The sequence below is a fragment of the Hippoglossus stenolepis genome, chromosome 9 (assembly GCF_022539355.2).
Source record: "Hippoglossus stenolepis isolate QCI-W04-F060 chromosome 9, HSTE1.2, whole genome shotgun sequence".
Classification (NCBI taxonomy): domain Eukaryota; kingdom Metazoa; phylum Chordata; class Actinopteri; order Pleuronectiformes; family Pleuronectidae; genus Hippoglossus; species Hippoglossus stenolepis.
The window spans coordinates 19,005,757-19,028,836 of NC_061491.1; the positions used below are offsets into that span (position 1 = coordinate 19,005,757).

General features: G+C 40.5%; 2 protein-coding genes across 8 annotated transcripts; one reads left to right on the plus strand and one right to left on the minus strand.

Annotated features, from left to right (window-relative positions):
* Positions 1-1,222: 1,222 nt before the first annotated feature.
* On the minus strand, positions 1,223-12,438 carry si:dkey-190g11.3 (uncharacterized protein LOC567059 homolog). Of its 6 annotated transcripts, none has more exons than XM_035165884.2 (7): positions 12,283-12,438; positions 12,133-12,192; positions 3,208-3,372; positions 2,412-2,516; positions 2,159-2,299; positions 2,026-2,076; positions 1,223-1,899 (listed from the first exon to the last, which is right to left on the minus strand). In XM_035165884.2, the coding sequence occupies exons 3-7, from the start codon at positions 3,364-3,366 to the stop codon at positions 1,714-1,716; spliced, it is 642 nt and encodes a 213-aa protein (XP_035021775.1). In that variant the 5' UTR covers positions 3,367-3,372; positions 12,133-12,192; positions 12,283-12,438; the 3' UTR covers positions 1,223-1,713. The 6 variants fall into 6 exon arrangements, with proteins under 6 accessions (XP_035021775.1, XP_035021776.1, XP_035021778.1 ...); XM_035165885.2 differs by lacking the exons at positions 12,133-12,192; positions 12,283-12,438 and adding exons at positions 4,511-4,518; positions 4,625-4,707; XM_035165887.2 differs by lacking the exons at positions 12,133-12,192; positions 12,283-12,438 and adding an exon at positions 4,728-5,019.
* rab3c (RAB3C, member RAS oncogene family) lies at positions 5,176-21,440 on the plus strand. Of its 2 annotated transcripts, none has more exons than XM_035165888.2 (5): positions 5,176-5,333; positions 7,350-7,574; positions 13,737-13,855; positions 18,130-18,254; positions 18,652-21,440. In XM_035165888.2, exons 1-5 carry the CDS (start codon positions 5,316-5,318, stop codon positions 18,840-18,842), a joined length of 678 nt encoding a protein of 225 aa, XP_035021779.1. In that variant the 5' UTR covers positions 5,176-5,315; the 3' UTR covers positions 18,843-21,440. The 2 variants fall into 2 exon arrangements, with proteins under 2 accessions (XP_035021779.1, XP_035021781.1); XM_035165890.2 differs by lacking the exon at positions 5,176-5,333 and adding an exon at positions 5,623-5,838.
* The last annotated feature ends 1,640 nt before the right edge of the window (positions 21,441-23,080 follow it).

Consider the following 23,080-nt stretch of genomic DNA (forward strand, 5'->3'; position numbering starts at 1 on the left):
TTTAACAACAAAAACAGAAATGTTATCTTTGCCAGTTTCATTCATACAGAAACCCAGAAAGTTGAATGGAGCTTTTTCATTTTCGTTGCAATATGTTATTAAAGGTGGTGTTGGTCTGGTGCATTTGACTGATGGAATACCCACAATGCAGAGGATGCATGTTCTCTGTATTCTGCTCAGGTTCATCTCATCCGGTGTCTGTGCAACAAGCTCAGTTTGGAGCACTAGCACCCTCAGGTGGAGCGTTTGGATATCAGACCTGTTGTACCCTTGACATTATGTTCACCAAAAAAAAACCTTTGTATGGCATATAGGACCCTGACATGTGAGGTTGTGAGCGGTGGTTTGAGAAGAAAGGTTGCAGAGATGTCAGTTTGCAGAGGCAGGTATTTATAATAGAAAGATTTGTATCATCCTGTTGTTTACTGCAGGTGCCACAATGAGACAGATTCAGTGGCAAATTGCTCCCTCATGGCTGCACAATCCATGGAAATATCTTTATCAATTTAACAATGGAGCCAACAACTTAATTTTCATGCTGATCAGTAGGTGGCGCTATGACCCTGAGATAATATTAACATATGGAGCTGTTCAGGCTGGGACTCTGATCATAGGTGAGAATTTTGTTGCTGACTGGACAATGTAAAGTGGAGCCATAGGGCCTTCACATGGTCGGTGCTTGGGCCCTAGTAAGCGATATCAAACGAAAGTTAATTGCGCAACGCAGATCTTAAGGTAATTTCACAAAAATGTTATAATTTGTTTTACTTTATTGTTTCATTACTTTCCCTGAGTACCCGTACCTCCTTTATTAACTTGTTATTTCTTCCCGTCAAAAGCCCTACTTCCCTGTTCAATTGCACAACCTTTTTTTAATTGTTAGATTTTTTCTGGCGTGTTTTTAATGCAATATTGGCTAATCAAAGGCAAGATCAATGCAAAATTAAGATTTAATGACACGCCTCTGATCTTGGCTGTGAAATTATTATCTATTATGTAAAGAAGAAGAACAGTCATTGCAGACATAGTTAATTTGGGCATAATGCACCTTAAAAAGAGTCATTTGCTACTAATATTTTCTGTGTTAATCACTTTTACACTGTTCAGGCTTCTATTCCTCGAGAAAATAGAGCAAACCAGTTAACAATGTTGGGATTATTATACTTTAAGCAGTATTTAAACCGCCTGTAAGGTGGTGGCACAAAAGCAGAGACCCACAGTATGATTTTAGAACAGCAATGCGCTGCAGTGGTTTTTATAATGGTTAATATAATTATGCATCTAACTCCAAACCAACAAAGCAGAAGAAAACTATTAACTAACAAACAGCACTAAACGCACAATCCCCCCTGTAGCAAGCCACCAAGAAGGTTTATTAGTGTTAATGTGGAAATTAATTTTAGTGGAAGAATTCTTATGCAGCCACCAGAAATATGGCAGACTCCATTTTCTCTATAAGTGGCGAGGCTGAACAAACACTGTGGGGATAAGTGCTGTAGAAATCCCGTCTACTTCTTGTCTAATCAGAGTACCTTTCATTCTTGTTATGTTCAGACGTCAGAAAAGAATCAATGCTGATCAGTGTGCGCAACTGACTTAAAATCAGCAATTTCCCAAAACTCACAGTGGTTTTCCTTTAAACATCACAATTTGTAGTCTAGTAAAATGTGTCTGGAGGATTTGTTGCTTGTGAGACCAAGAGACTGTGACTTATCACACCGCTGTGTCTGGTACGTTTCTCAGGTGTGAGCGCACTGTGCCCATGTCATATGAAAAAGTCTCGTCAAGACCGGAGCCGACGGACGATCGATGAGGCCAGTTGGGGAAAGGAAAACGACAAGCGATGACACGCGTGTCATCTGCAAGCTCTTTCAACAGCTTCTCCCCCAGATCCTCCATCTGTAAACAGAAAAGCCTGAATCAGTCACGCTTAGCAATAAAAACGCTTGAAATACAGTTTGACTTATACATCATAAACAGGAAGGTAGAGAAATAATTCTTCATGGACATAAATTTCCAGCTCACCACTCCTGGAGCAAGGAAAGCAGTCAGATTGTTGTACAAAGACAAATCAGTCTGTAAAAGAAGAGAGACACAAACATGGTGATGTAACAACTCAGATCAATGAGAACAGCAGTACTTTCTGTTAGTGTCTCACCTTCCAGAAGTCTTTGTTAACAAAGGTTGCTTGGCCGGGGGGCACTCCTGTCCAGCGGGCCTTGCTCCTGGCATACGCCACTAATATGGAGTTAATCTCAAAGCCTGTGCACTGGAAGCCAGCAGAAGAGGCTGCAAACACCTGGGAACCAAAAAGCTTTGTGTAACCTGAGATCAACAGCAAGCATTAAAAAAAACTCATATTTAAACTCCAGCGTGATACAAATATTATTCATTCAGTGCAGATCACTAACCAGGCGTCCGTCTCCTGATCCCAGATCTGCAAGGTGACCTGTTCGTCCCTCAAGCAGCTTCATAATGTTCAGTGTCTGATCTTTGCTGGAGGGCAAATAAGGGACCTGGAGCACAGTGCAAACACACAGTGAGTAGACACATGTGACAGGTGATGTGGTATTTTTATTATTACAAAACTTTCTCGCTATCAAGTTGGTAAATCAGAGCTGGAACATGACACAGTGTCTTATCTATCCCTCTATGATAGATGCCTCTATTAATGTCCACTAAAAAGGAGAATAACAGCCTGAAGATGTTTTTTTCGTGTGAAAACATCTCTGGATATGCTTCATTTTAAGCATATTAAATGGTCCATTCTCCTGAGTGCTGTGCCTGCAAACTCAGATCTGATCTCCCACTCTCTTTGTCTGAATGATAAATACAGCACTGTCTGGTGTATCTAAAGTAAACTGGGTTTAATCTGTCATAATGTATAACTCCAGCTGTTTCCTATGATAAACATAGAATAAAAGATAGACAAAGCATCATATAGTTTAAAAGAAAAAGACAGTGCAGCTTGATAGATTTAAGTATTTGCATCAGCTATAAACAGCCTATATTGTTTTGCTGCATCTTTTCTGATTCATCTTACACAGACGGTAAAAGAAATAGTGCATTATTGTTAATGTGCAAGAGAGTTCCGTCTCGTACTCTTTTCTTTGGTTTCACGGAAATTTGCAGCATTTAATGCTTGAAAGAAAGACGGCAAAGCAGGCAGATGAAAAGATAAAAAACAAGAAAGGTAATCTCAAGCACCTTGAGTCTCCGGGGGATTTGACGAAAGCCGGGCAACGAAAAGAGATTCCAGACTCCATACAGGCCGGTGAGCAGAGCACCTGTGCAGGCCGTGAGCACAATGCTGGTGGGGAGGACGCTGCTGTGCTCCTGAAGAATCACCTCAATGGAGTCCTCCATTGTAAACTGTCATCAACGTGGGTAGAAATACAGCAAATGAAAGAAATTTCTCCTCTAACACAACAGATACTGTGATCAAGAGAAAATCTGATTTAAAAAAATCCAATGATATTTTGTTTGGGTTTGGTTTTTTGAGAGTCAACCAATCAGAGTTTATTGGGTGGTAGAATGGAGATTTTAATATTTTACAGAGCTAACTAACAGGCTGTTGTAATGTTGCCTTGCAGAAATAAAAAAACGTATCTATAAACATGTCCTTAATCAACTTGAAAAATATTTACTTACCTGCTCCAGGCAACAACTGAGAATGACGCCATAAACTATAAACGAATAACTGAAGTAAAAACAAATACAAATTCAGTCTGATTATTTGGATAAATAATCTCTTCAGTGCTTCCTGGTGGGCAAACTATGTAATTGAGACAGTTTTTCAAAATCAAACATAACATTGGCCCTTCTGTAGTTTCTGATTACCCACTGGCAAACATGTGATACTGATCAATATATCAGAGCATCCATATTATTGGTCAACCCCTAAAATGGTTTGGCAGCACATTAGATGAAGTGTTTTTGCCCGGATGCAAACCATGTACGAGTGAAGAATATATTTTGTTTTTAGGAAGAATAAAGTATTGCAAAGTTGAGGTCTTCAAACCACCCAGTCCATTTGAGGGCATTAACTTAAATTGACTGGATACAAACTGAAGGTTTATTTTCTTTAATGCCATTAACGGCTGAATCTCATTTGGAGCACACGTGGTATTTAAACCAGGTTAAGGTCACTCAGGTTAAAACTAACTCTGTAAAAGTTCACTTCAGAAAGTCAGTGAGTGGAGTTATAAAGCAACACTTACTTTATTTCTACCAATATAGCTTTTGTTAAATATTACTCAATATCACCAGAGCACATTTTTCAACAGCAGGGGGTGCTATAGATGATTTACTAATGGAGACTTCTAGAAAGTTGTGTTTGTTTACCACCTTTTTTGGTTTATGTAGAGACACTATGTGAGACAGCAGCTCTGTCAACATGAAGCACAGCAGAAGACTGGATCAGAGGAGCAGCAAGGTCACGTTATTCCAAAGCAGAGTTGAGTCGGACGATCGGTGCAAAACCTTAAAAAGTGAACTAAGTAATACTTACTTAACTTTCTGATGAGCAAGAAACACAAATGTATAAAAATATCTGTCAGTGCATCTGTGAAGTAGCGACACAAAACATTGAAAATCTGCAGAGACAAACGTTTGTGCTGCCTACCTGGCACGCCCCCTCCAGTCTGCTGCTGCGCACTCAGCAACGCGCGCACGCGCGCACACACACACACACACACACACACACACAAACGTCAAAGGGCAGTTACCTTTATACACACGCCATATCAAATGTCTGCCAGAGCCTTTATATCTACTTCACGATTATGTAACAGCCTCGATGTGATTGTGTCTGTGTACTGGTCTATTAGTAGCAACGTTCCCTTCAGGGGCAAGATAGGAAATAGGAATTATACCGAGTAAAAATGCTCAACTGCTGATCCTCATTTCCTTATTGCAGTTCCCCCATTAATGCTGTTGGGTTTATAATCCACCTAAAATAGGGGTTGATGAGATTTCAGTTGCAATTTCTTCCACTTCCTCATCCTGCTCCCATTGAAAGGCCCATAATAATAACAACAACACTACTAACAAAAACAATGAATAATAATAATAATAATTGCCACTCAGGCCTGTGTTTACTCAGCCGCCTGTGAAGCGGAGCTGACTGCAGCCTGCAGGGCGGGGAGGGGGACGAGAGCAGGGCCGAGCGAGAGTGACGCACAAGGAGAGGAGGCCATTATATCTGCTTCCTGAAAAGAAGAGAAAAAAATAATAGTAGTTCATGCTGCCCAGCTGGGAGTTTGGTTCGTCTCTGGAGTGAATTACCAACACAAGCAGGGGCCCATATTGCTGAAATGGATTTGTATGGGAAGGTAAGATGCATCATTGTACTAGAAGGCTAGAGCTATAGGAAAAGCAGCTGGTAACGTCAGATGTGCACGGACATTATAGAGATTGTGCACAAGGATTTCTGCAAGAATATGAATAGAATTACAGCTGTGAACATCTGGGCTGCGCTGCATGCCGAGTAATGTAGTCGACTCTGCACTTCGGATGTCGCCCTCCGCCTCTGCGGGGACACCGAGGAAAAACTACAACCCCCATATTCTCGACCCCCTTCACCCCCACCCCTATGATAACGTCAGAGACCCTCAACGTAACGCACTTCGCTCGTGCTCGTCATCTCACGCGAGCCAGCCAGCACGCGTGCCAGATCCGAGGCGGAGGGGACAGCTCCCAGGTGCTGAAACCGGTGCGCGCTCCAAACAGAGACACGGAGGGGGGAACATCAACTGCATTAGACATCAAGATATTCAGAAAGACCGTGTTCTGCAAAACAGAGGCAGATAAAGATCAGAGCCGAGGCCTTCAAATCAGGTTTGTCACCACAATGTCCTCAACGCGTCTCGGGTGTAGTTTAATGTGCAAGAATTTCCTCCAGAGATAAAAAAAAGAAAAGAAAAGAAGACCGCTTGCTCAAATGTCCTGGTTTTATATTCTCCATGCATGCGGCTGCCTTTCTCCTCCATGTGCGGGTTTATATCAGATTGAACGGGTTTGGTCGTGTTTTGTGTGCTGATGCCAGCAGTGCACTGATGTTTCGGCGGTGTCCTTGCAAACGCTGCCTCAATGGTGATTTTTCTTTTTCCGGAAATCCAGCGCAGGCTGTGCAGGATGGATGTCCGGCATCTTTTATAACCGCATAACCGGACTACAGGGAGAGAGGGAGAGCTCGGCCGCACATGTTTGACATAAGTGCAGTGGCTTTGTCAAAAAAATAGACTCACCTTGGAGCTAAAGATGACTGTGCTCTTGTCATCCTGCAGATTGTAGAGCACTTGTCCTCTTAGGGTCGTTGACAGCCGACAGCTTGCACGGAAATGCTCGGTGTATGTGCGTCGTTGGAGGTGAAAGATGCACTCTTTATCAAATATTAGCATTTGTAAAACAGTGAGGTAAAGCCGTTTTAATGTAGATATAGATTTCATGTTTGATAAAAATGGATGGTGGAGTCTTTGTACCGTCAAATGAAAACAGAAATGTCAACAGAATATATTTGAATGGGAGAGAAGAGGGAACCTTGACATGTTTTTTCTCCAGTACAATATAGATCCACTTCTACCAGCACATAAAATACTAACATAATACTACTGTATTGATGAGCTTTATGTTGCTCTTAAGGTAACGGTAATAATAGTAAATTCCGTTAATGGAACCCTAGTGTAAAGAAATAACAGGTTTCGATAAAACAAGCTCAGCTATTGTAAAAAAAAAAATCAATACAACAGTGAGGTAAAGCAGTTTCACCATGGACAAAGATTTCATGTCTGGACAAATTTGATGTTAAACTCTTTAGAATGTAAAATTAAAACATCACACACTCAGAAATGTCAAAATATTGTAAAAAATGTTGCACTACCTTTAAAAGAAGAGTGAAGGTTGACATGTTTTTCTCCAGCACATAAAATACTAACTGACGTATTTATTGCAGTCATTTTCGTTAATGGAATCGTGAAAAAACAAAGACGTTGGAGAAAACAAACTCAGCATTTAAAAAAATCCTTGTAATCGTACACTCATCAATACCACAGCATGCTGTGTTGGTCATGCTGCGTTGCCTGACACAGCCTTCTGTCACCTCTGATCTGTGGCCTGTATAACAAGCTCTCACTGCTCTCTGTACATCCAGCTCTTCCTCTTACCTTCACTTCCTGGCCTGTGTTCGTATAGACTAGATTGTTATCTTATTGAGAACTGAAAAAACGAATGTCTCACATTAAGGTTCGTATTTTTTCTTGTGCGTAACAGTTTTGAAAAGCTTCCTATTAACTCTCAAGGTGACGTTCTTGATGTATTCTTTTCAACGTCTCTTGTTTTGTATTTTGCAGATGGCTGCCACTCAGGATGCGAAAGGGAAGGGGGAGGGAGGGGACCAAAACTTTGACTACATGTTCAAGCTGCTGATCATCGGCAACAGCAGCGTGGGCAAAACGTCTTTCCTCTTCCGCTACGCCGACGATGCTTTCACCTCGGCTTTCGTCAGCACGGTGGGCATCGACTTCAAAGTGAAGACCGTGTACAAGAACGACAAGAGGATCAAACTGCAGATCTGGGTAAGTGATATACACATCCAAGCATTGAAGATTTAGAAGCGAGCCACAAAATGTTTGATCCCAGAACAAACAAGTAGAATACAGCATGAAAGATGAGTTAATTCTGCTAATCATGTTTTCCTTAGCCGGTCAACACCAGATAACTTACTTTCCTCCTATAAATCCATCTATTTAGGACGCTAAACTCGGATTAGCATATGACCGAATGAAGGTAATTTTATGGAAGAAAGAAAACGCGCTTGTAGACAAAGCTGCAGCGTTACGTTTTCCTTTCACAGTTTCTTTGTCATTCCATTCATGCACAAATTTCCATCTAATCCACTTCAATCCTGGACATTTGCATGTTAAAACACAGTTCATGTCTGGGAGAAATCAGTTTTCTGTTGTCCGCCAAGGTCTCCTGGAGGACTTGCCATGCTCTATAAGGGGGAAGGGGCTCTTCAGAGACACCCTGCCCCCTTGTTACTCCTGTGCTTTTCATCTCTGGTGTTCCCGCAGAGAGACTCCTGTCCATAAAGGGCTGTCAATCTTTTGCCCAGAGACCCACTTTCTCCTGACCTCTGCCCATGTCCTTCGATGTTGATCAATACAATTCAAGGACCGTGACAGGCTGCGACTTGATGGCGATGTGCTCTGCTGTAGAAACAAGTCCTGCACACATGGGATCACCTATGGGTTTATTCAATTTGTAGTCAGTGGTTTGGCTCTTACGTCGGAGCATGCTTGTTTGGTATGCTTGGACACACTTCCCCCTGCATCTGTTGTTGCAGAAAAGATGTGATGGATACTTCAAGGTATCTTTAGAGTCAAACCTACTTCTTTCAGTATATTAGCTGTGCAGGTATGGATAGAAAATAATAAGGGATGTTCATGTCATTAAAAGTAATCTTTAAAGATCATTTCAGACAAAAATGGGGATTCAACTCATGAAGTATGGATGAATACAGATTCCTGGAATTATTTGATAGACGAGTGTTTGAATCTCAATTAGCAACAACAATATATTCAGTGATTTGTTCCTCAGTCTTTGAAAAGCATGTGGCACCTCAGCTTGCATGCTTAATTTATAGAAGAAAGCTCCAGGAAAGGCTCCATTGTGTTTTCGAGGTTTAACACTCGACGATGCAAGGACGGAGACAGATGGAAGTCTCAACATTACTGACAGGAGACTAGTAAGTGTTAGTTTGGCACGCGGTGGGGAGGAACAAAGAAGCAACACCTTCCTCCCAACGTGTGGGAAAGTGAAGAACGTCTACGGCTGTTTAATTAGGAGTTCATCTGAGCTGTTGAGGCAGATTGCCTCATAATACCTCTGAGATACTGAGGAGGAGGATTTATTTCTTTCCTTCTCCCCGTCAGTCTCCACTGTAATACACCAAATGCCAGTTCTACTTAGAAGCTTCTGCTCTCTTGTCATAGTAGTTGTCTCTTGCCGCAATGGGCCGTCCCCAGATATTTGGTTGTTTGCTAATCACACAAAAAGATAAAGAAGAAGGGCCAGCAGGATTTGAAAACTGAGTTTGAGCAGTCAAATGACTGGCTAATCGGGATAATGTGTTTTCATCATTAGCAAAGACAAGCATATTCAGAGGTAAAAAGGATTGGCCTTGCCTCTAGTTAATTGGCCTGTCTTTTTTAATTGGGCTCAGGCAGAACTGGGTCTACACTAAGTGGCCATTTAAGGTGATGGCTGTTGGTTCATGTCACTGTGGCCGTCGCACCATTTATCTCCTGAGAGATAAAAGCGTCCTAATGCATCATAGACTTGTCCCTGTTGTCATATTAGGCCGAAGCAAGTGAGACAGTGCAGCCAGTCTCCGGCTTGTGCAAAACCCAAACTCACTTTACTGAATGAAGAAGAGTTCTGCCAAGTGTCAGCCCTCACTCACGGCCGCTGCCCTCGAGGTAGTCAGCTTCTTGCATCGATTTCTGCTCAGCTGCGGACTACAAGCGAAGCTTTTCAAGCAGCTCCAATTCTCGGGACTCAGCAGATTGTCTTTCTTTTCTGTCCCACCGTCTTTTTAATGGAGAACAAGCAAAGAGATTCACTAAAATAGCCTGGAAATGCAGAGGTCAGGGTCAAGCGCACAGCCCAGGATCGATAAGCTACTAAAATGTACAAGATTTAGAATTGAGACTGGAAGACAAGGCTCTGGAGCATAGGTTCTACTACATCAGGACATGGTGCATCCACAGAATCGGGTAAAAACACAAAATGTGCCATGTATAAAACACTCACCGGCTGCCGTCATTAAAAAAATGCACACATTTACTTTGTTGTGCGATTATGTTGTGAACAGTTTCCACCTAGTTACTACTTAGAAACCCCAGAGACATTCACACAGTGCCTTCTGTTTCTTTAGAATACAGCAGAAGTCAAGTCACACAATCAGATTGGACTTGATATTCTTTCAGCTATAGGATTGTGTAATATGGTCAAAAAACTATATCAAGATTAAAAAAAAAATCAAATCAGTCAAGATCGATAATTATCACGATAAATGTCACATTGTTTGTTTAAATTCAAAGACTGAAGGTTGTGGTTTTAAATTCTTTATGGGCAAATGATGACAAACACTTGATACAGAGCAAAACATATTGATTGTTGTCATACCTCCTCTCTGTGCTACACAATACATAAGCAATATATATTTCCAAATTTTTTATTTTTGCTTTATTGCGATGGATCAAAATTATATTGAGATAATTGTTGTTATTGATCACTGAGCTCTACTTTCAGCCGTTGAAGAGGCGTACTGAAGGTTACCTACCAGCTCCTTAGCTTCAGATGAAGCTGGAAATCTAACCCTAGCTAACAAACCTCATTTGAAGAGGGTGCTTGTTTCCATTTGCACCATATGGGAAATATATGTTTAATTAATTAGTTCATAATTAGGCATTAACAGCTAAATCCCAGATAAGAGATAATAGATAGAGCTGTGATATTAATGAAGAATTTCTAGTAAGTTATTTAAACAATGTACATTTATCGGTTTTTGAGATATGACCATTCCTCCTCCTCCTCACTCGGTGGTACCAGTGTGCATTATCAACACAATTTTAACCAAATGAAATGAAACGTGACGATGTCATCACAAGCAGAAACATAGAGGCTTTAGCTAGCATATTCTTTATTTTGCTAAAAGAAATAAAGAGGTTTAACTCCACCTGGTGACTTAGTGCTCTGTGATGAGCCTGTAGCAGCCTATATATACACACACACCATAATATTGTGTATCATGTATTTTAGTCTGATAGTGAACTGACAACAGGTCAGAGCTAGCTGTGGTGTGTGTGTGTGTGTGTGTGGAGGCTTGGCAGGCTATGAGCTCTGTGTGGAGTGAAGGTCAGAGCCGTCCTCTGGCTATAATGGGCACACTGTTGAAGCCATGTGCAGAATGACACAAAGCAGCAGAACCACTGCGGCAGATAACAATCCAGTGCTGCCTGTCGGGCTTGTGTTGAACAAGACTAAAGCAGGACTGTGAATAAAAAGCTTGGCCCAACATTAGAGCAGCATCCGTGGGCTAAATCCCTCTTGATCCATCGCTCAGATGCATCTTTTGATTGTTTCTCTTAAACAAATTATTGAGCGGAGGCGGTACTCGTGGAGCTGTAGTGATTATTAGAGCAGTGACTAATGAACTACAGCATTTAAACAAGTAATCTGGGTTTTCTAACCCCTCACACTAAAGGACAACTGAACTGAGTCATATTTTATTTGTAGAAACTAAATGAAGCCACTTTCCAACCAGAATGTCGAGGTGGAGCTCATACCTTCTCCAAGGCCTAACAGTCCACGTAAATTCAAGAGCCACTACAATATCACACTCAGATATCAGTCTTTTAAATGTAGCTGATTTCTTTCATCAAGATGCATGAATGACAAATAAGGGCAAATATTAAAAAAAAAAGAAAGAAAATGGGGAAAAATGTTAAGTTTGTCTCAGTTCTATCTAGAACCGACAGAGAGGATGCTGGAGTTTTTCAAAGTGAATATGCACTGATGGGTTTTCATTTTTGCTAAATCCCTAAAAGTGGTTTTGAACTGGCAGAAGTGCAGGACTGTCCAGTCTATTCTGGGACCAGTTTCAGTTTGCTAAAAGCCTGTTCAAACCAACAGCAACAGTCACATGTGTGGGCAGAAAAAAACGTCAAACAAACAAATCCAGCATTTTCTTTTCAGCTGTGACATCTTTGTGGTGTTTTTTGTCAGTGCACAGCGCGAGTCCTTCAATCATATCTGACACTCTCACACGATTTAACCATATAAAACTTATTGAGACATATTGATCACCATGATCTCCAAACTAGAATTATTCTCCTCCTTAGTTCTTGGCCTACTTTTAACATTTCTGCTCTGCTTTTGAAGGCCATTGCCGGCTGAGGTTTTGAGCTGATGGAATCATATTGATCTTGACACTTACAATGAATCTGTTGATACCAAACATGTTATGCTAGCTCACATAGAAAGAGACTAATAATCGTTCCAGAGCTCCACATCTCAGTGCAAAATGTTTGCTTGCAGTAACTTTTCCTCAAAACTTCATGAACTCACCTTGATTCACGTCCTCAGCAACAAATGAGGCACCAGCCGTTAAACTCTCAGGGGCTGTTCCTGAAACCGAGGAGCAGGTGTTTCATGACGTTGAGCTTTGCCAGGTAATATAGATAAATAGACCATATTGAAACTGTTAGTAATGCTCACCTCTCCTTTGAGAGACACCTGTTAAAGCTGTTGTCTTTCTTTCCTTTCCCATTTATTTTCCCACCTCCTGTGGTATCTCTATTTGCTTGGAGAAGACATGACAATGGCACAGGTGCTGCAGCCTCAGGCCCTGAGGCTTCACTCTGCTCATGAGCTGTGTTCAGCAGTGCTCAGGTGGACTAAACCATTGTCCGTCCTTTGTAGGGGGGGTGAAAGGGAACACAGAGAGCCTCCATTTTGGAAAGGGTCGATTTCTCAACTGTTTTACCCAGTTACATTTTATTTTACATGTGAGAGTAATTTTCTTAGATATCAAAATACTTGCAAACAAAACAATCTTTTAATATTTTATTTTTAATTTATTTATTCTGAAGGTCCCATTGAGATATCAAGGAAAAATAGAAATAAAAACAAATAAAAGAATAAAACAAACATATACAAAGCAAACAGACTCAGACAGAACGGACACAGGGACATACAGGAGTCAATGGCAAAAAACGAATTATTGAGAATACAAAGCAGATTTGAAAAGTGATGACATCGTTCTATAAAAACGAAAAGTTTTTAAAACATGCAAAAGAAGATAACAAGTCCCATTTGGTCCAGGTTTGTTAGGGGCCCTCCACCATTAGGGCCCCTCGGTAGTCAGTCCCACCTTTCCTCTCACTATGATGCCCCCTGAAGACAAGTCTGGAGTTTACAAAGGCCTGAAACAACAGCACAGTAAAAACACAGTACAAACAGAATGCATGTCAGTGGGATTTATTATTATGTGTCTTATCATAAAATTGCACATCTACACAACAATTACAGGAAGGTTTATAGAAAACCTGCAGGTTAGAGATCAAACCAACTGATGCATTTTCTCCTCCACATTAAAACACACTCGCTGTAGAAAAGCTTCATCTGTCTGTGCCGGGAACCATTAGCATTTTCATTGATATCTTGCAGCGCTGCAGTGGGCACTTGTTTCCAGGGTGATCTGCACGTGTTTGCAATGTACCACTCCTCCAGCGCTGTGTAATCACCCGCTTGTTTCGCCTTTCAGTGATTTGTTCAGCCTTATCATGAACAGTGAGCAGATTCCTAGTGTTTACACCATTTGACTTCTATTTTTAGACCTTCTCCTATAAGGCGCACGTCATAAAAGCTACTGATCTCTGAATGCTGCAGCCCAGAGCCGAGTGGAGGAGAGAATCTATCACATCAGCCAAAACTGAACTGCTGGTTTTGGCACCTTATCAATGCGAAGCCAGAGAGGCAATTAGCATAATGATTATTTTCACATCACGAACACAGTAAATGAAGCCACAAGGAAATGAAGAAATCCAAAATCAACCCTTATTCATTTACCGTTAAAGTGCGGAGTTGTGTTGATGCTGCTCAGCATGACAGTGCACATATCAGTCAGCTGGCTAACAAGTAATGCTGTATCATGTTCTCTGTGTGTGCAGGACACAGCAGGCCAGGAGCGATACAGGACCATCACCACCGCCTACTACCGCGGGGCCATGGGCTTCATTCTCATGTACGACATCACCAATGAAGAGTCGTTCGGTGCCGTGCAGGACTGGTGAGTCATCTTGGTCTGTTTCTGACCGTTTGAAAAGGCCTGTTTGGGTTATCCTGGTATGAGCTCCAGATCATGTCCAGAGAACTTCCTGTTTGTCTCCATAATGCTGCAGTCAGTTGATGTCCTGCCCGCTTGATGTTAAACATTTTGAACAGCTCCCCACGTCCCTATATCATCCTAACAGACACAGATTCTCTCTCTGTGTTTGTGTTTGTGACCAGGAACAGGTTTGCAGGAACTGTCGACATATACACAGGATATTTATTACCACAATAAGTGCAGAGATGTATAAACAAAAAAATATGTGCAATGAGGAAATATGAAGATATGAAGTGCAAGTGAATAAAGGATCAAAGGGGTAGGGGACTCCAGTATCCAGGGGCAGAGTCCGGTAAGGGAGAGGGGTGAGGAGGGGATATCTGGGGAGCAGGGTGGCTGATTGAGTTGGCTGAGGGAAGCAGGTATAAGCCGGTGATCCTGCGGCAAGAGGAGGAGAAGATTGAGTTAGTGAAGAGTATAGGCAGGAATACAAAAATCACAACAAAAAAAATTCTGAACAGGACTGGTAAAGTTCAGCTGGAGAGCAACACCACAAGGTGAGAAGATGTTATGGCAAGGAGGTGAAGATCGGGGCTTTATATAGCAGGAGGCAGTGGCCTCCTTATCCCATTTTACTTCAGTAAAAGTACAAATAAGTTGTCAAAAGACATCTCAATTAAAAGTATTAACTTTTCTACTTGAGTGAAACTAAGCTCTTGCTTTGAACAAAAGGCTAAAAGTATTCTAAGTAAAAGCACTTGCCGAGTGTAGCCTATTCCCTAATGCAATAATCTACCACTTCAGTAACTGTGCCTGCTGTATGTTTTCTTATAATCGACTCTATCACATTCAATATCAATGCTGCAGATGATACTACTGTTATATTAATTAATGGCTGAGTCTGGAATCCATCCCAGGTGTTTCTTCACCAATGAGCTGCTGCAGGAGGCGGGGTCTAATGTTACCTGCCAGCTCTGATTGGATCAATGGACCATTTCCCCTCGTTATTGATTACTTTTAAAAAATATATAAAAACAAATGTGAAAATGTTACGCAATGCATTGTAAAAATGAACGTGAAAAGTACATGAAAATAAATCTACTTACAGATACTCTAAAAATGTACAGTTATAAAGTAAATGTACTTTGCTAAATCCCACCAATGGTAAGAGGTGAGTAGTTAGTTTCCAGTGATTGGTGGGAGAAGCAGGAAGTGATGGTGAAGCCTGGACAGCAGCTTAGACTGAGGAGAGTTCAAACAGAGCAGGGACGAGCAAAAACATGGCACGTACCAACCAAGCATCAGTGGACCAGAACACCAAGCCACATCTCATAATCCCAACAGTCTGTCTCTAATATTTGTTTGACAGACTTGTTACGTAGTGTGTTTGTGTGTGAATCTACTCCAGACGTGGGGGGTCTAGGGGGAACTTGCAAAGGTCATGGCTGTGGTCCATTGAGTCACCCCAGCGTCTGTGGGCTGAACAGTGACCCTGAGCCCGAGTCCAACTGTTCGGTGAATTACGATGATGCATTCGTGTCTAAACATGGCTTAGTAGGTGGCGCTCGATCAGCTGCGAAAACTGGGTTTCTGGGTTAGATTTCTCACCGTAAAAAACAAGTACGCTCTCATCAGAACAACCACGACAGCACAACAGCTTTGTAGAAACAAAGTTCTGCCATATAGAGATCCTACACCAGGACCCTGCACAGGACTTGTGGTGAAAAACTGCCATTTCCCATTTTATTTACACCCTGCCACCATCCTGCAGTAATCCCCCACCCCCCCTGCTGCAGAGAGATTATCGAAGCACCGAATGAGAGAGGAAAGATTTTCTGAATCATCATCTGCAAACTACAGGGAAATAATGATATGACTCATCCAGGCTCAATGGAGAAAGTGGTATTTTTTCTCCACCTGCATGTCACTGAGTTTGCTTCCGATTGTTGGACAGTGGCAAAGGCGATTAAGGCCAGTGTCTGCTCAGCCTCCGTCACTTTGCTTAGCAGCATTTGACAGCTGCTTAAACAAGCCCCTGACACGGCCGGAGCTGCATTTACCCCAACTGAGCACACACTTAAAGCCCTGTATTCTGAAATAAGGAATGCAATGTTTAACTCAATACTGGTACAGGGATCCTGCAAAAAAGGTTTTGTGCAACAAAGCAGTGCAGGGGACCAGAGAGCAGATACAGTGAAAATCATTTGCACAATAGAGGACGAACCAGCGTTCACACTGAAGACATTAGGGGTAAAAATAGCCATCAGTTAATATACATGAATTTTATTTTAGGCTCAGCTTTAACATGAAACCAGACGTGTTCCCATGTCTCAGTTGCACTTCGCTCATAATTAATTTTACCTAACACTTCTTCATGTGATGAAATCTTAATCATTTCATTAATCTAGTCATTTAGCGTTAGACATTTTTCCAGCTTTCAATCTTAAAACACTGAATTTACTATCTGTTGTATTCGGTCTCATTGGACTCTATTTTTTTGGGGATGAATTGTGTTGAAATCCTTGACATTAGCAGCCTTATTTGTAATGAAATGAATTTATAAGTGAGAAAAACGGTGCTTTCTGGTGAAAAGAGGTCGCTGCCAGACACAGCTAATATAATATAAGACCCATTTGACACTTTAATGGAATACTGCCGTCTGTGAGGGGGATGTTAATTAATGGAGCCAAGTGTGTCACTGGCAGCAACAATCCTGGAGCGTTACCTGTGAGCATTTCAACACACAGTCTCGTCTTTTTACCCTTCATATAAACCAAAATCCTTATTTTTGTGGGTTTTTTGCCACAGGCTTTAATTCCACTTTCTCTTTCCCTTGTTCCTTGTGACAAGGTTGGAGCAAAAAAAAAAAAAAGGGTTTCCATGGCAACGGCTCCTTCCTCGACGGTGGCTGGATTAAGCTTGTGACGTGCTCATTTCCTGCCTGTGACAGAGTCGAGACAGGGAAATATGATAACGCTGGCATTTAAAGAGGGAAACAAATCTATCAAATCATTTGCGAAAAGATTAATTTCATTACGACAACAATGTTAAAGGATCTGCTTCTTTTTAATTCACCATCTGTCATTTTACCACTGGTAAACACAGACCCACTACACCCTGCATGTGGAGCGTGTTGTGAGATGTGACACAAGAGGCTTCCTGTCAGTTTATATTATCTGAAGTGGGAGTCTAAATGATCCACATCTGACCTGCTACAACAAGACAGAACTGGACAGAGAGAGGAGCGCTAACCTCATGCTGTCCCCCCCTCTCTGAGACATTGTTTCTTCTCCTCTTTCTTTCCTCCCCTTTTCAGCCCGTAGTATGTTCACTGCCCTACTTTCAGACTGCAACACCACAGGAGGAAAATGTGTTCCTTAAATTCCTTCCCATATTGTGTGTGCAGACAGCAAAACAAAGTGTGAAGTGCATCCCCTTTGTGTGTGTTTATCTGGCAATAGATGATTTTACATATATCATCTAATAGTTTATCTGGAATGTATTTTGTCACCCATGTCCACTTGTTTCCACCAAAGATAATGTAAAATCTACTGGATGGATCACCATGAAACATAGGTGAAGGATGTGGTATTGGTCAGAGAAGAACATGTTCAATTTTAGTGCATCCATCCAGTAGCTTTCGTGTAAAGCTGATGAATAACAGACAAAATATTGAGCTGCTTGTTGTTAGTGCATCCTCTGTATCATTAGTTATTATCAGGATTATGTTGCCCATGTCTCACTAATGATGCCAATAAGCTGTGCAGCAACAATATCTGATAATATATAGGCTAACAAGCTTCCTTCCCTTGTACAGTTTACAGAGGTCATAAAACTAGTGTAGAAAATAGAGCCTTATAATTCAAGGGCTCTGGAATGTGTGATAAATATCAGAGTCACAAAATAGAAATACCAACCTACATCAGAGCAGTGATTTCATATTTTCAGTACACAGAGACAGCTGACCCACTTTCCCACCGCTGCCATCAGTGACTCAAATATTACACAATGATGAAATGACTCTGGTCCAAATGGCCGACAAACTTTACATCATGTCCTCCCATCTGCCATCTTCCATGTCTGTGTCCAAAGGCTCCCGTCCAATTAGAGGTGGCAGGAAGTTTTGTGACACTTTCAATCAAACAGAGCAGCAGTGTTAATTTGACCGTTTTTTTTGGTGTGTGTGTGTGTGTGTGTGTGTGTGTGTGTGTGTGTGTGTTTCTGATTCCCTGCAGGTCGACCCAGATAAAAACCTACTCATGGGATAATGCACAGGTGGTGCTGGCTGGGAATAAATGTGACATGGAGGAGGAGAGAGTGGTCTCGGTTGATAGTGGCAGACTGCTGGCAGAACAGCTGGGTAAGAGCAACATCCACCCCCCTGTGTGGTTTTCATATCGGACATTTTGGGGGCCTAAGGCTTAAAGGGCCTTGGATCGCTTGGTGACGTTGTAACCTTGGTATTCTTGATATGATAGAGAACACACAAAAGAATGAAAGGGAATTAAAAGTGTCCAAGTTTACTTGCAGAATAAGGTGATGAACAAAAACTGACAGTTCAACAATGCAGATGAGCAACAGCAAAAAACAGGATGAAAAAAGTCCAAAGAAGGAAACAAAACTCACAAACCATCAGGACTCGGACGATAATTAAGACAATATCTTGTCTTAATCATATCTATCCTATTATTATTGTTGTTTTTTGGCTTTTCCTGTCTCTTCATGTTCTCACGTTACTCGCTCTTCCTCCTCCCCAGGTTTTGAGTTCTTCGAGACGAGCGCCAAGGACAACGTCAACGTGAAGCAGACCTTCGAGCGTCTCGTCGACCTAATCTGCGACAAGATGTCCGAGAGCTTGGACACGGACCCGGCCGTCACCACGGGAGCGCCCACTGCCAAACTCACAGACACTGCTCCGCCCATGCAGCAGCCCGGATGCAACTGTTAGTAACGTTCTCTGGACTGCCGCTCAAACCCAGTTTAGTAGTAGAATAACAAAACGCTGTCGTATTATCTCTCAACTTTATCACCTTATATCAAGAGAAAAATAAACAGACAAACACACATGGCTGTTACAAAATGTGTAACACTACAGGATATCTAGAATATAGAGACACTATTGTCATTCTTTGGCTGGTTAGTACGATTATAAGCCAAGTATGTTTGATAAGGCTGGATATAGTTCATAGTCCTACTGTACAGTTAATCCAGAAAACCTTTAAAAATCTTTAAGACCTAAAATAATTATAATATAAGGGATAAAATCAATGAGTGCTTTAATAATGATTTCATTTTTATTTTTTGTACAGTATTTTCCCTTTTTCCTTTTCTAGGATTATTTTCTCCTAAAGCTGCCAAATCAGTGATTTAGTGCACGATAGGACGTAGCGGATTTGTTGTGTGTAGCGAGTGTGTGTTCTTGTGAGTGAGTGTGGGGTTTGCATGAGTGTGTGTTATCGTGTCTGAGTCACAAACGAGTGGAACTTGGCCATCTTAAAAATCATCTACCTTGGAATTTAAAAAAGTGGCCTTTTAGCATCTCCAACACGGCCTCTGTAAGTCCCTCTGTTAGCCTCTTACTTTTCGGGAATTAGTCCAGTATGTGTAACGTTGATGTAAGTACTACTCCATGTTTTGCTGTCCGTAGATGTGTGATATCTCTGGTAAGTAAAATGTGCTTAGCCTCCAAGACGACCCCTTTATACTTTGATGCGATGAGCATGCCGCCAAAAAGTCACTCACACTGTCTGTGCTGTTTCATCTGAAGAGCCTTACCCCGAATCTAACCATCCTCAACTCCACGTGATAGCAATGATCCAGCATTTAAATAAAAAATAAATCTCACACTGCACAAGACAGTGCAGTGTGAGATACATAAATCAGCTCTGGCATGGAATAAACAGCCATATATTTAAAAAGCATTATTTCATTGTTCCGTCCGCATGCTAAAGTTTCCTGTCTGTGCTGTTAAAGTCCCTCCTGAAAGAAAAATCTCACTAAGCTGCTTAGAAACAATGATTCAGTATTAAGGCCAATTAAAGGGAAAAAATCGGAGATTTCTAGAGTAAAGTCATTTTTGGCTTCGTGTCATGTTGGATGGGGAATATGAGAAGATCCAAATGAGAAGGTGGAGCCTCTTGTTAAGTTGTACTTTACATCTGTGGGATATTCAAAGAGATTTTGTCTTTTCCCAAGAAACAATGAGACTAATCAACATTTTGGATCCAGAATGAGTGAAACTCTCCTTGCTGGTTATTTCCTAAAAGATATTTAATATTTTTTTCTTTATTTTTGCAGTATTCAGAATTTTTTCTCATAAAATCACAACTTTATTCTCCTAATATTACCACTATATTTTCGAAATCACAGGTTATTTCCCCTATAATATGGCCTTAATACTCTGCTACACAAAAATAGCTCTGACATACAGTAGTTTAAAATTGGAAGCTTCAATGGAGAAGATACTATTGAGATCTTAATAACTTAAGTCTGTATAGTAAAACTCTATAGTTTAATTTAAAATCCAGAATGTCTTTTTAGGTCAGCAATAAAAAAGAAAATAGTGCCAAATCATTACAGTTCCTTTAGCATCATTGGTTGTTTGTTGCATAGTTGAATAAAAGCTAAAAAAAAAATTGCATGAAGTCAGTCCTGACTTATCTATGTAGATTTATATAATAATAATAATAATAACAATAATAATAATAATAAGATAGTGTATATACATCACTCTATGTTACAGATCTTAGGAGCATTGTCATGGCAATAGCTGTGAGATGCAATGGGCCAATAAGTGCAATATTTTATGAATTAAAACCCTGTACATAGTCTCTCCCGTCCGAGAGTACAATGACTCTGTGTGCAGGATGTGAGTGAGTGGCTCTGAAACTGATGTACAATCTCTCTAAGAATAAAGGAGTGTGTGCTTCAGCCACTGAATGTGTGACTGTGTGTGTGTGTGTGTGTGTGTGTGTGTGTGTGTCTTGCGTGTGTGTACCTGCCATATTGAAGAGACAAATTACGTAATATATTGTATTGTTTTGTGTATACCTTTTGTACAAATGTATTCACGTACTAAATGCTGTTCCTGCTAACTGTTGGGTGTTGATTGAAGTTGTATTATCATGTCAAAAATGCAGTGTTGTTGTGAAAGGTAACTTAGTCAGGAGGAAAAACTTAGTCCATGCCATATGCCATACTGATGTAATAATAATAAAGAAAACAAAAAAACAAGGGGATGCACATTAACTAGTTCAGAGATCCTGCGCATATGTGTGTACACGTGCTCGGTGCGTGTGCATCTGTGTACGTGTGTGTGATATTCTCATTTTGTGAAAATAGCCATGAAATGAATTATCGTGTTGATCAAAAGTCAAGATTCATTTCATAGAGGAAGAGTTCACGTAGCTGTGCAGAAAAATGTCACAAATGTCATGTTAGAAAACTAAGACTTCACATGTAACTGAGTATATTTGTTTCTTGGAGTGCAAGCAAAGTAAGAAGTATGTTTTTGAGATTATAGGAAATAAATCAGATTCTATCAGCGGCTCCCTGTCTGATCTCTCTCACCCTCTGCTGACTGGAAACAGAAAGGAGGGATTCAGTGTCTCAGTGTCTCAACAGTGTGTGTTGTGTTTCTGCTGATGTAGCACAGGAGTCTTGTTCCACTTCTACAGGGATTGTACGCCACCTAGTGTGCCATCGATGTGCCTACAACAACGAGATGTGATGGTGGCTGATGAATGAACATTACAGTATTTTTACTTAAATATTAGTGAGGCATTTCCAGTGGTGTAATGTTACCAAGTACTGTAGTGAAATTTTGAGGTACTTTTTCACTTTTCTCGACTACACCACTACTACAACTACTACTACTAGAATTTCTGTGGAAAATATGATCCTTTCTATGCCACTACATTAATGTTACTTTGCATATGAACGTTTTAAATGTAAGACTTGATGCACTGTTTCAAATAAATATGCCCAACAGTAATATTTAATGACACGACACCATAAGTGTGTTTGCTCAAGCAATGTATTCAAGTACTTTCAGGTATTTTATGTTACTTTACACTTCTATCACATTTCAGAGCCAATATTTGTACTTTTTAAGTATTTATCTGAAAGATGCTTGTTCATGGAAGATTTAGAATTGACCTATAACACACTTGTTGAGTTTGTGATGCCCTGTTGAATAATTAATAACTAATTTAAAGTCGTAACAGAGATGAGGTAGTTAATAGTATCGTCAACGGCTACAATATGAAATGCTGCTTACAAGGTAAAGGGATCAGGGATAATTATCGGAAATATAGTACTGAGAGTGCATACTGCTGCTTTTTCGGCATTTTTACATTCTCCCCACTAACATAGCTGTACTTTTACTTCAGTAACATTTTAAATGTATGATTTGGGTATTTTTACTTTGGGAAGCTTTGTACTATTACTTTTGCTATCAAAAACAACACCTACTCTATAAATACACTAAAACACCTATTCTAATTTTAGTCAATGTACCAAATTTATACTGTTGTTTATCAACCTGAATATTTACGCTACTATTGAGGAACTAAATCAATCTTTGGTGGGAAAACTATGATTAAAAGCTCTTTTGATATCCAGTTCTAGCTGAGATCCACAGATTTACTGCTCATGTCACTCAGCTGTTGCAGTAGATTGAAAGTTATGCAGTGGTTCACAAACAGAGTAGTTCTCATGGACGTTACAGTTATTTGCAAATGAAGTGTAAGAAATTAGGCATAACATACACATATGGTACATGAATATGGTTTTGTTAAAGGAAAAATATTTCAAGCAGAAAAAGTACAAACCTCACACACTGGAGTATTCTGTGTGGACAAATTAAAACGCCAAATATAGAAAGTACAATCAGGATTTTTGAAAGTCTCCTCATGGTGTCGTCTCTTTAAGCAATAAAACAACAAAACAGACTGCATATTAGTCTCTGTATCAAAGACAACAACAAGCCAGTGATTAGGCAGAATCAACCCATGCTTTTATTTAATCCATTGCATATAAAAATTGTTTTTTTTCCTTTTTCATTTGTTTTTTACATAAAGTTGTATGATCTACAGTGCTATCCAATAGACTGCAATTAACAAGGAATCCATTAAAATAACATTTTAATTGTCCTGTGAAACTTCCAGACAAGTTGGCATTCTAAAG